The 13,108-nt window shown below is 41.0% G+C and overlaps 1 protein-coding gene across 7 annotated transcripts in view; it reads left to right on the forward strand.

The window, feature by feature from the left end:
- The first annotated feature begins 300 nt into the window (after positions 1-300).
- POC5 (POC5 centriolar protein) overlaps positions 301-13,108 on the forward strand; it is a 51,154-nt gene continuing 38,346 nt past the window's right edge. For 3 of the 7 annotated variants that reach the window (XM_077817022.1, XM_077817026.1, XM_077817025.1), the window contains exons 1-3: positions 650-720; positions 3,669-3,753; positions 12,015-12,165. In XM_077817022.1, the coding sequence (XP_077673148.1) occupies positions 3,670-3,753; positions 12,015-12,165 (235 nt within the window). In that variant the 5' untranslated portion in view covers positions 650-720; position 3,669. Of the gene's footprint in view, positions 456-617; positions 721-3,652; positions 3,754-12,014; positions 12,166-13,108 lie in introns of those variants that run through there. The other 4 variants (XM_077817024.1, XM_077817021.1, XM_077817028.1 and 1 more) reach the window with 4 other exon arrangements.

Consider the following 13,108-nt stretch of genomic DNA (forward strand, 5'->3'; position numbering starts at 1 on the left):
AAATGCCAAAGATGTAGCCTTTGCCAAACACAGAGCGACAGTGCCGTACGAGCCAGAGGGGCACCCCCACTCTGTCTCCACTCCAGCTTCCGTTTCTGAGGGTTTCAAACAACCAATGGACGTGGGGGTGACTTTTATGTGTTTTGCTGAATCAGGCCCCAGCACCAGCAGCCCCCTGACGTGACGGGCGGGCTTATCACGGATTTCCGCCATTGACAGAAGCGTCTCAGGCAGCCGCGGCCCTTAGGCCGGGCCCAAGCGTCAGCCACGTACACTACGTGCCTCAGCCGACTGACGGCAACACAATATCGGCCCTGCTCACGTGACACCCTCACACTAACTGCCCGTTCGCTGCCCGCCTTCCCGGCCCGGGCAGCATCGCTGGCCAATCAGCGGGCGGAAGCAGTCCTGCCCAGACGCCGGTCTGAGACGGGCAGAGCGCTCCACTCCCAGAGGTGAGGCTCCGTGGAAGCGGCAGCGGCTGCCAGGCGATTGATTACAGGAGGCAGTTACTTGTAAGCCCCGCCCCGAGTTAATTGCGCACATAGTGATTGGCTGCGCTGCGAAACGGCTATCCAATGATAGGCTGCTTTACAAAAGTACTCAGAACCAATCTCAGCGGGTTTGGCTTTTACCGACGGCAGTTTGAAACTGTCAAGCTCTCGAGTCAGCCGGGGCCGCGCTGTGGGAGGCTGAGCCCGGAGGTGGGGGGCCGCGCAGGTATGAAGAGCTTGCAGGGGAGACTGAGTCCCTGCCAGCCTCCCTGGGGGAGATACGGGGTGCTGCCTGTGGGAGGAGAAGGGAAGCGTGCACACCATACAGTGGAGCGTCTCCACAGCTCCAGGAGCTTGCAGATCCACCCCACCCCATAGCCACGGTCCCCTCCCCCCATGGCTACTGCCCTACAGCCTCGGCCCCTAATTGCCAGCCTGTCCTATAGCTACGGCCCCTCTGCCTCCTCATCCATACCCACAATCCCTCCTGCCCATAACCTTTAGCCCTCTGTCTCCCTGCCCCATAACCATAGCTGCCGCTGCCCCTCTGCCTACATGACTACTTGTGGAGTTATCCACAGCCCTCACGGAACACGTGACCTTCCACCTCCTGTTTCAGATACCATAATAATCCTCTTCCCCGGTGGGAGTCAGTAACCTGTTTTCTCAGTTGTATGTTCCTGTCTTCTGCATTTCCCTAGAGACTTTTAAAGACTCAGTTGCTCCTCCCCATCTGCACATCTCAGCAGTACTATTGTTCAGTCTGATCTTGCTCTCACTTGTGCCCTTTGTAACAGTTGTTCACCCACCATTGGAGCAACTCTACCGGTGGTGCTAATGGTGGAAGTTGTAGAGTGGACATTACTTGGAAATTCCAAATACAAAACTTAATAATATAGCTATCACCTGTGTTTGCAAACTCAGGTGAGGTGTGGAGGGAGGGGGGAAGATGTGGTGAACCCTGGCTTATATAGAGAGAGGACAGATTTTCTTTTCTAATCTACAGAAAGACTCCCCTGCTAAGAGCTGTGTCAATACCAGGTTATTTGCAACATACTAGGCTTACCAAAGAAAAGTAAACATTGAACTGATCTCATATCCTCACTTAAAATCAAGTGCTTTGCCCACTGAAATCAAAACAAATAAGTTACTCCCTGCCCTAATATGATCTTGATTTCTGAAAATAGTGACCTCAATGCAGTAAACCAGTTTTCCTGTTTTGTTTTAGTGTGGGTTTCTGTTGTGAAATCTATTCTTCTGGATATAAACTGAGAGAATTCCAAAATTTAAGACATACTGGATTTTCTTCTTTCAAATAAATGACCCAAACCTGAAACTGACAAACCTTGCAATTGTTTTAGTTGCACAATAAAATGCACAGTGAAGTAATACAAAGTGTTTTAGCAAATACTTGAAATTTCACTCTGTATGTCTATATATATATCAGCTATTATATAGTTTATGGCACATTGGGCACTAGCATTAATCAGAGACTCAGCGGTCCTGTCTCTTTGAGTTTGGACCAGAAACAATCACAGCCTTTAAATTGTTTTTAAAACATTTTTAAAATGTCAATTTCTCTGTTCTGAGAGTAACTTTCCATTCCCCAAGTCATGGATAATTCAAAGGCAGGAAATGCTACATCTCCTGTCTTTGAAGTATCTACAACAGTGACCCTGAGCACTGAGAAACCAAAAGTGTGAATTTCAGCAAGGGATTAAGCATCCTAGGGCTTCCAGTCTCTCTAACTGATTTTAAATGAGTTAAAACAAATTCAAAATCATAGTTGGGAAAGTAGCTTAAAGCTTTTCTTTATCTTTTTACATGACTGTATTGATCCTGGAGGCTATTGTAGCTAACTTGTTCTGATGTCTTTTTGTGCTATCCTCCACAAATGTGAGTTTGGGCCCTGACAGCATGCCTGCGCATCACTGAATTTAGTGGAGCTCTATGTGAGTGCAAGGGTGTGCCCATCTAGAATCAGTTGCAGAATTGGGACCTGGAATTATTAACTAAGGTGTGCACCCATTTTTAAATCCATTTTATAAAGCAAGCTGCTGTAGCATTGCTCTTTGCAATGTGTAAAGCCCTGACAACATTTACATCAGATGACTGGATTTACGGGTTTATACTTGGCTGGTGTAAAAGTTCAGTATGGTGAAATCTTTGCATACATGATTTCTGCCTACAAAGTTTTCTTCCGCACACCAGAAAATTAGGAAAGTTACTTAAATTCTGCAAGTATTGAAAGTAAAAAACAACTATACTAGTGGCAAAAAGCTTATGTAGTGCAAGAAGAGCCTCTTTAGTTTGTTTTTTTCCATACAAAACAAAATAATACCTGAAACTGTTTAAGCAATACTGGATAATCAATTATTCTGAGTAATGGAGTCTCCCCTCTCTTTAATGTGCAAACACAACTTCCATCCACATTACTACATATAACTAGGGGAATAAGACACTACCTATTTGCTTGTCATTTTGAAAACAACAACAATAGATATACAGATACTTAAAGGCTGTTACTTTCTGCCAATTTAATGATAAAATTTAAAGGAATACTGGCAAATTAAAAATGATACTTCTATCAAAAAATATCTATTTAAAAATTAGATAGAAAGTATGTTTTCAGTTCTCTTTTCGTATTTTATTTCACTTGTATAAACAGCCAGTTTTGCCTGTTGTCTGTGTAGGTCTTTTTATACACAACCCTTTCCCCTGTTTATAAAACCACTTGCATGAACGTAGTCTAGACAAAACTTCCCTGTTCTCTTTTGCTCAGACACAGCTAATAGCTGTTCCTCCCATGCACACCAGATAACTACACCGCCCTGTTAGACACTGTCTAATCAGTCCTCCTAGCTCACAAATTCATACTTGACTCAATAATCATTTGTTTATTCACCCATTCTGTTCCGTATACCCTAAAATTAATCAGTTTTCTTTCTGTGCCCAACAAAATCTATTGCCTTTCAGCAGGGGCTCTTCAAAGCTGCAATACGTCAGCACCTTTCTTCCTGTTGGGCCTCAAGTCCTTTGGCTGCTCCATGTCCCAGGTCCCTACATAGGGTCTATCCTACCCAACTCCTTTGTTTAGGGAAGGGCCACAATCATTTGTTGTAACTAGAAAATGAAGTTCAGCTTCTGGTATTTTATAGAATTGTCTTTGTGCAGAATGTCATCAGATGAGGAAACAAGCACAAGTCCAGTTTTGCCAAAAGACTCAGATCGAGGCAGTTCTGTCTCTTCAGATCTTCAGGTAGGACAGAAGCAACTGCATTTGAACCTCTTTTACGGCATTTTATTTGACAAAGTGTAACTGTGAAGAAATGCTGTGGATAACTTTTTCATCTTTTTAGATTTTTATTTATTTTAGGCATACAAGAGAAATAAAAATGCTAATGGAAGGAAGCAAAATAGAGAATATAAGCAAAATTTGAGGCTTTAATAAGCAAATAACCACACTGAATCTTTACTAAGCAAAAATTAGCAAACTCGATGTAATTACACAAAACAATTTAATATATGGAGCATGTGTCTTAACTTAAGTTTAAGAGAGAGCACATTAATCCCAAAAGTAGAAAACTGCTGCTTTCTTACAGCTGTTATCACTGGTGTGCATTACTAAATTAAAACAATAAAACTGCTATTGAGGATAGAAAGCATCATTCTGCCTTTTGACCTTAGTGGCTAACCAATATTCAAGATCCTGAATGTTCTTTCTGTTAGGAGGAAAGAACGATGCTAGTAGTTTCTTTGGTGCAATCCTGTTTATTTACAAAGAATGTACATAGTCCCATTTCCTTGAACACAATAGCAATCAAACAGAAGGCAGTTTCTTTGCTTGATATTCCAAGCCTCTTTTTCCAGCCAGCACTCTACCCAGAAGGTTCTCTCTTTGCTTTCTTCCAGCGTCGTGCTGCAAGCACTTCTCTGGCTGTCCTTACCTTTCTGCTGCCTTCTCCTTCTGTAAAAAGAAAAGGAGTACTTGTGGCACCTTAGAGACTAACCAATTTATTTGAGCATGAGCTTTCGTGAGCTACAGCTCACTTCATCGGATGCATACCGTGGAAACTGCAGCAGACTTTATATATACACAGAGAATATGAAACAATACCTCCTCCCACCCCACTGTCCTGCTGGTAATAGCTTATCTAAAGTGATCATCAGGTTAGGCCATTTCCAGCACAAATCCAGGTTTTCTCACCCTCCACCCCCCCACACAAATTCACTCTCCTGCTGGTGATAGCCCATCCAAAGTGACAACTCTCTACACAATGTGCATGATAATCAAGTTAGGCCATTTCCTGCACAAATCCAGGTTCTCTCACTCCCTCACCCCCCTCCAAAAACCCACCCCCATACACACACAAACTCACTCTCCTGCTGGTAATAGCTCATCCAAACTGACCACTCTCCAAGTTTAAATACAAGTTAAACCAGAACATCGGGGGCGGGGGAGTAGGAAAAAACAAGAGGAAATAGGCTACCTTGCATAATGACTTAGCCACTCCCAGTCTCTATTTAAGCCTAAATTAATAGTATCCAATTTGCAAATGAATTCCAATTCAGCAGTTTCTCGCTGGAGTCTGGATTTGAAGTTTTTTTGTTTTAAGATAGCGACCTTCATGTCTGTGATTGCGTGACCAGAGAGATTGAAGTGTTCTCCGACTGGTTTATGAATGTTATAATTCTTGACATCTGATTTGTGTCCATTTATTCTTTTACGTAGAGACTGTCCAGTTTGACCGATGTACACGGCAGAGGGGCATTGCTGGCACATGATGGCATATATCACATTGGTGGATGTGCAGGTGAACGAGCCTCTGATAGTGTGGCTGATGTTATTAGGCCCTGTGATGGTGTCCCCTGAATAGATATGTGGGCACAATTGGCAACGGGCTTTGTTGCAAGGATAAGTTCCTGGGTTAGTGATTCTGTTGTGTGGTATGTGGTTGTTGGTGAGTATTTGCTTCAGGTTGCGGGGCTGTCTGTAGGCAAGGACTGGCCTGTCTCCCAAGATTTGTGAGAGTGTTGGGTCATCCTTTAGGATAGGTTGTAGATCCTTAATAATGCGTTGGAGGGGTTTTAGTTGGGGGCTGAAGGTGACAGCTAGTGGCGTTCTGTTATTGTCTTTGTTAGGCCTGTCCTGTAGTAGGTAACTTCTGGGAACTCTTCTGGCTCTATCAATCTGTTTCTTTACTTCTGCAGGTGGGTATTGTAGTTGTAAGAAAGCTTGACAGAGATCTTGTAGGTGTTTGTCTCTGTCTGAGGGGTTGGAGCAAATGCGGTTGTATCGCAGAGCTTGGCTGTAGACGATGGATCGTGTGGTGTGGTCAGGGTGAAAGCTGGAGGCATGTAGGTAGGAATAGCGGTCAGTAGGTTTCCGGTATAGGGTGGTGTTTATGTGACCATTGTTTATTAGCACTGTAGTGTCCAGGAAGTGGATCTCTTGTGTGGACTGGACCAGGCTGAGGTTGGTGGTGGGATGGAAATCTTGGGATGGAATGGTGGGATGGAAATCGCTATCTTAAAACAAAAAAACTTCAAATCCAGACTCCAGCGAGAAACTGCTGAATTGGAATTCATTTGCAAATTGGATACTATTAATTTAGGCTTAAATAGAGACTGGGAGTGGCTAAGTCATTATGCAAGGTAGCCTATTTCCTCTTGTTTTTTCCTACCCCCCCCCCCAGATGTTCTGGTTTAACTTGGATTTAAACTTGGAGAGTGGTCAGTTTGGATGAGCTATTACCAGCAGGAGAGTGAGTTTGTGTGTATATGGGGGTGGGTTTTTGGAGGGGGGTGAGGGAGTGAGAGAACCTGGATTTGTGCAGGAAATGGCCTAACTTGATTATCATGCACATTGTGTAGAGAGTTGTCACTTTGGATGGGCTATCACCAGCAGGAGAGTGAATTTGTGTGGGGGGGTGGAGGGTGAGAAAACCTGGATTTGTGCTGGAAATGGCCTAACCTGATGATCAGTTTAGATAAGCTATTACCAGCAGGACAGTGGGGTGGGAGGAGGTATTGTTTCATATTCTCTGTGTATATATAAAGTCTGCTGCAGTTTCCACGGTATGCATCCGATGAAGTGAGCTGTAGCTCACGAAAGCTCATGCTCAAATAAATTGGTTAGTCTCTAAGGTGCCACAAGTACTCCTTTTCTTTTTGCTAATACAGACTAACACGGCTGTTACTCTGAAACTTCTCCTTCTGTGATATTTATCTGTCTGCCCGCCCTTCCCCCCCCCCCCCGCGCAACTCCCATGCGCCCCCCCCCACCCAAGTACCCAGTCTTCTGCATTTGCATTCTTCCTCCAGTGAAACCTGTCTGCCCACATAGCTCAGCTTGTGACTAGTGTTGCCTCTGGCATGTCTTTTGGATGGTTGTTCTTATTATTTCAGCTATCTTACTTAAACAATGAAGCTTTCTCTCCCCCCAACCCCCATTTATCCCGAATGAAGGATAAACGGGTGAAATCTTGGCTCCCTCTATGTCAATGGCAACATTTCACCCATTGTGTCTGGCCTGTGTGATGAGGCTTGATTTAGAAAATATAATAATTCTATTGTTTTTTATAAGTAATGTCTTCTGCTGCCTTGAGGATTCTAATAGAGATTATTATGGTGGTGGTTGTTCTTCTCTCCAGTTTACACATAGGAATTCTATAGCTCCTTTCAACAGAAATATCCTCCTTAGTAATATCAATTTTCATGAGCGTAAGAGGAGATTGTCACATATCTGGTTGGGCTCCCCTTGATGGCACCCAGATGGCTGTGAGAGAATCGAGACCCTCAATCCAGCATGTGCTGTGTGCTTTCCTGGGTCTGAAGTACCTGGAGTGCTATTTCCTCCCTTAGCCTCTTTGGCACACTTCCTGTGCACTTTCTGCTACCCCTTCATGGAAATTGAGCCCTGCAGCCCACTTGCCTCAGGCCCCAAAGACCAGCATTGACCCATATGATACCCTAGTAACTCAAATATACCCTCTCCCAGAATTCCTCCCAAATTATTGAGCCTTCCAGTTTCCTTCTTCAACAGGCCAAATGGTAGGTAGACACTTAGCTCAATATTCTAACACCATTGCACTCTGCTTAACAAATAATGCACAAGAGTACATATCATTTAGAAAACAACTAACATCCTAAAGGCAGTGCTGCTCACTAGCTCATCCTTCCCATCTGTGTTCAGGAAGGCAGGGTTCTCCCTACCTCATTAGGGTCCTACATGCAACTCTTTTCAGCCTGAGCTGGTGAAAAATGACTGAAGAGTCTGAAGGGACTGAAGGATCAGCTCCTGTCTTTTTATAACCCTCTAGTCCCTCTGTCATGTGACCTCCTGGCCAGTACCAACTATTGATCTTGTTGCTAGGGGGACCTCTGCCGTGACAAACTAGTTCTCCAGGTTGAGAGCCTGTCTTTTGGTAGAGCAATTACATTTGAGTGGTCAAGTACTTGAGTCAGTGGCCCTATTTGTCACTTTGAACTATAGATTTAGAAGTGATACATTTTTGCAAGGCATGTGCTTCTTCCCCAAGTATAGTATATATGGCTATGCCTCTTGTTGAATCCACCATCAGAAAGCCTATCAATAAGAACAATTCATCCATATTGCCAACACTTAAGTCAGAGGATAAGACAAAAGCGTTGTTATATAAGTTCTGAAAATAGACAGGACTGTGTCTGCATTAAATTGTTACTGAATATCAGGCAGATCCTGAGGACAACATGCAGATAATAATCATCCTTACAGTTGGTTCAAAGTCTAGTCTAGTGTGACATAGTCACTATGGGTCAGATTTACAGAGGTACTTAAAATCTATATACTGATGCTGCTTTTCTTAGAACTATTAGAGTCTGATTATTTTTTTTAATCTTGAAATAATAGAATCCTAGAAACAGGACTGGAAGGGATCTCAATAGGCCATCTAGTTCAGTCCTCTGCACTGAGGCAAGACTAAGTATTATCTTCATCCCTGACAGGTGTTTGTCTAACCTGCTCTTAAAAATCTCCACTGATGTAGGTTCACAGCTTGTCTAGGTAATTTGTTCCACTGAATAAGTACCCTGACAGTTAGGAAGATTTTCCTAATATCTAACCTAAATATCCCCTTGCTGCAATTTAAATCCACTACTTCTTGTCCTGTCCTGGATAAGGAGGAGAGTTATAAACTGTTCTCTTTATAACCTCCTTTTACATACTTGAAGACTGTTACCATGTACGCCCTCAGTCTTCTCTTCTCCAGACTACACAAACCCATTTTTTTCTATCTTTCCTCGTAGGTCATGTTTTCTAGACCTATAATCATTTTTGTTGCTCTCCTCTGGATTTTCTCCAATTTGTCCAAATCTTTCCTGAAGTGTAGTGCCCGGAACTAGACACACTAGTCCAGGTGAGGCCTTATCAGTGCTGAATAGAATGGAAGAATTACTTCTTGTGTCTTACTTACAACGCTCCGGCTAATATATCCCAGAATGATATTTGCTTTTTTGCAGCAGTATTACATTGTTGACTCATATTTAGTTTGTGACCCACTATAATCCTTTCCTACAGTACTCCTTCCTAGGCAGTCATTTCCCATTTTGTATTTGTGCAATTGAATGTTCCTTCCTGAGTGTAGTACTTTGCATTTGTCCTTATTAAACTTCATCCTATTTATATCAGACCATTTCTCCTGTTTGTAAAGATCATTTTGAATTCTAATCCTGTCCTCCAAAGTGCTTGCACTCCGTCTCAGCTTGGGTTTGTCTGCAAACTTTATAAGTGTATTCTCTCTATGCAGATATTTAATAGAACCAGACCCTGGACAGATTCTTGCAGGACCCCACTTGATATGCCCTTCCAGATTGACAGTGAAGCACTGATAACTATTGAGTTTGGTTTTCCAACCATATGCACCCACCTTATAGTAGGTTCGTCTAGGCTATATTTCCCTAGTTTGGTTATGAGAAGGTCATGTGAAACAGTATCAGAGCCTCACTAAAGTTAAGATATATTACATTTTCTTCTTCTCTCCACCCACAGGGGTTCTTACTCTGTCAAATAAGGCTATTAGATTGGTTTGACTTGATTTGTTCTTGATGAATCCATGCTGACTGTTACTTATCACCTTATGTCTAGGAGCTTACAAGTTGATTGTTTAATTATTTGCTCAAATTTCTTTCTGGGTACCAAAGTTAAGATGATGTGTTGATAATTCCCTGGGTGGTTGTTATTCTCTCCCTCACCCCCCCTTTTTTTTTATAGATAGGTACTATATTTGCCCTTTTTCAGTTATCTGGTATCTCTCCCATTTTCCACGAGTTCTCAAAGATAATCGCTAGTGGCTCAGATCTCTTCAGCCAGTTTCTTAAGTATTCTAGGATGTATTTCATCAGGCCCTGCTGACTTGAAAACATCTAGCTTGTCTAAGTAATTCTTAACTTGTTCTTTCCTTATTTTAGCCTTAGATCCTACCCATTTACACTGATGTTCGCTACGTTTGTCATCCGATCATGCTAACCTTTTTGGCATAAGCTGAAATTAAAAAAAAATCATTTAATGCTTCGGCTGTTGCTGAGTTTTCTGTTCTAGTTTTTCCCATCTCATAGAATAATGGAAATATTGTGTTCTCAAATACATTAATGTTTTAATATTGCAAAACTAGGCTAAATAATCCCAACCTCTCTGACCTCCAGTTTCCAGCACTTTACCTCTAGAAGCCAATTTTATGCTCCGGTGGGATTTTGTAGTTGATGTGCAGCACTGAAATAGCTTTGGAGTGATATTTAGACCATGGGGGTGTGTGTGTGTGTGGTGGTGGGGGGGAATAACGTTTTGTATCCATGTGAACCTTAAACCAGTTGGGGTTTTTTTATACTTCACAATTGTTGGCCACCTCTGCACTTCAATGACAGGGTTGTTTTTTTTCGTTTTTTTTTTTAATAGGATAGCGGCTTCTCCTTTTGGTTAATTACTTAAAATGTTCATAGTCCACATTAAATCTCATAGTTTGCTCTTTTCTTGTTTCAATTAAAAAAAAGAAAATACAAACTTCCTTTCTGTCAGCATTGCCCTGTAACTTTCTATGGCAAAGTTTCATGCCATAAATTTGGTGGCTGTTTTGGATACATGAGCAATACTTCCATGATATTACATGTTGGATCAGTTTGGATATAGCGTCATATTTGTTCTTGCAAGTAATGAATGGGGTCTTACTGAGAGAAATGAGAACTTCAGAGGACTGTCTATATACTCTAATTTTCCCTTGGGTTTGGTATGAATATTTTGAGTGCTCGGGATGTACATATTAAGCAGCATGACCGTGAGAAGAAGAGTGTGGCCAAACCATGTGACTGGAAATGAAAATATCTGTGTTGTATCTGTGTGTCTTGCTACCTTCTTGCTGTCTGTTTTTCAGCAGATGCATTAACCTTGGTTAAATAATTAATCCTTACTTAACTCACCATGCAGGGTTGCAATGAAACTTAATTTATCATTTGTATTGTGTAGTGCCTTGATATTCTAAAATAGAAGGGACAGTAGGAGTAAATAGTGATGCTGTTAGTTCACTAACAACTTTGAGCTGTTGGTTGGGCTTTCATTTCCTTGATATCTCACTGTGTTCTGGTCACAGCAAATTTCAAAGGAATCCAATTTAGCATTTCATTTTTAGAGTACTTAGAAAGCTCAACCTTTAAACAGGAGTTGTGATGTAACCTCAACTATAGTGGTGTTGCAGAATTGCTATAATACGTGGCAGATTTCTGAACAGTTTCACTAGAGGTGCTTGCATACTATCCAAAGTGATACAACCCATTTCCAATATGCTACAATAACACACATTGAAAATTATAGAATCCAAGTTCTGGAGTTTGTGGTGGTGGCCTTTGTTTTTCCAATAAGGTATAAATGTAACACACAACAAAAGTTAAATATTTTAAAGTAAGTGAGAATATTCAAATCAAATTTAGACGGGAGGACATTAAACAACCAAATGTCGTATTTGTAATTCCTCCCAAATATATTTTCATTGTGCAAACATTGAAATCTGATGTACTCCTCATTGGCACCTCTGTGTTGGGAATAAAAGTATACTTCTTCATATACAATAAGAATGATGCACAAAAGTAGTAGTAGGTCATCTGATAACTTAAGTGATTTGAAGAAATATTTGTCCAACACTTATGCTGTTTTTTAAAGTAATTTAGAGTGCTTCCTATAAGATCTGTAATTTTAATTCAGATAGCAAAGAATTATTTAGAATGTGTACTGTATGGTCGTTATAATGCATTAACTAGAATGCAGTATGGGCTTTCTAAAATAGGAAATAAAAGGGAGCTAAATCATTAACTCTGCCTATTAAATTGAAGGGAAACAGCTGAGCTATGAAAACATAAGTAAAATTATTTTTCTACCATGTGATACAAAACACTCATTTAAAAGCTAACATATCCATTTTCATTCCTTTCTTCCTGTGTTCGTGTTTAAAAACTATAACAGTAGCTTTATAATTATTTATCATCCTGTTGTGACAGGATGAATATGAAGAGCTGCTTCGTTATGCTGTAGTGACTCCAAAGTTTGAACCATGTGTCCTGAGGCAGTCTGAGCCTGCTGCAGAACTGACAGCACATGACAGGTTTTCAAGTTTAATGGATGAAGTCATCAATTACCCTAAGACTCCAGGTAGTGTGTGTGGGGGGGAGAGGGAGAAATGTGTTTATATGTTAGAGTATAAATAGAATTTTCGTAACATAAATAGATACTATTATCTGAGTATCTGGTGATTGCATCATTTGAACTGCACTGGCTGATATAATATGCAAACTTTGGTTACCTTAAGAAAAAAACTCCGTGATAAAGGGTTCTTCTAAATATCTGCTATTCTGGAGCTCAAAACATAAGTGTTTGTGATATAGTTAAAGCCTGTAGCATTGTTTGTCTAGTCTTAAGTTTTGTAGGGAAATTTGACGTTTTTAAAGAAACTACTCTGTCAGTCTTATATCTTACTTTAGCTTAAATCTACCTTGTGTAATAGTTTGAAAATAAGCTAAAGAGGGAGTTCTACTAACAGAGATCCCAAAACCACTGTCTGTGGAGCACTCCAGATGGTTTATGGAAACTGGCTGGTTACATGGTGCTGGTGGTTCTCTTAATTTCTAGTTGCTAAATCACAACAAAGAACTAAAAATACATAAATAGTTTGTTTTCCTGTAGGCAATTGCCATAGTTACCATAGGGATATTTTGCAATATGGAATGGGAGGGGAAGTGGTCCACAAGGTGCACTCTGTTAAGATGTGGTCTGCATTAAGAACAAGTATTTTCAATGTTTTTCAAATACATACTATGAGATTATATGTGCTTCTTTTAAGAAGTGAACATACTAGCAAATAACACCAAAATAAAATAGTCTCCTTTTCACTTACATCCATGCAAATATATGATATTTCTCTGATGCTAGTGACCGAGTATTGCCCCTTGATAATACCCTTCCACTGATGTCTTTGAACTGACAACTTTAAACCTAAGAAACCAGTGCTATGTGTTACTTCAAAGTTTCTTGGATAATATTCCCTTTCATCTTAATAATATATACTAACGTCTCCTAAGAACATAGCTTTTCATGT

The sequence above is a fragment of the Eretmochelys imbricata genome, chromosome 5 (assembly GCF_965152235.1).
Source record: "Eretmochelys imbricata isolate rEreImb1 chromosome 5, rEreImb1.hap1, whole genome shotgun sequence".
NCBI lineage: Eukaryota > Metazoa > Chordata > Testudines > Cheloniidae > Eretmochelys > Eretmochelys imbricata.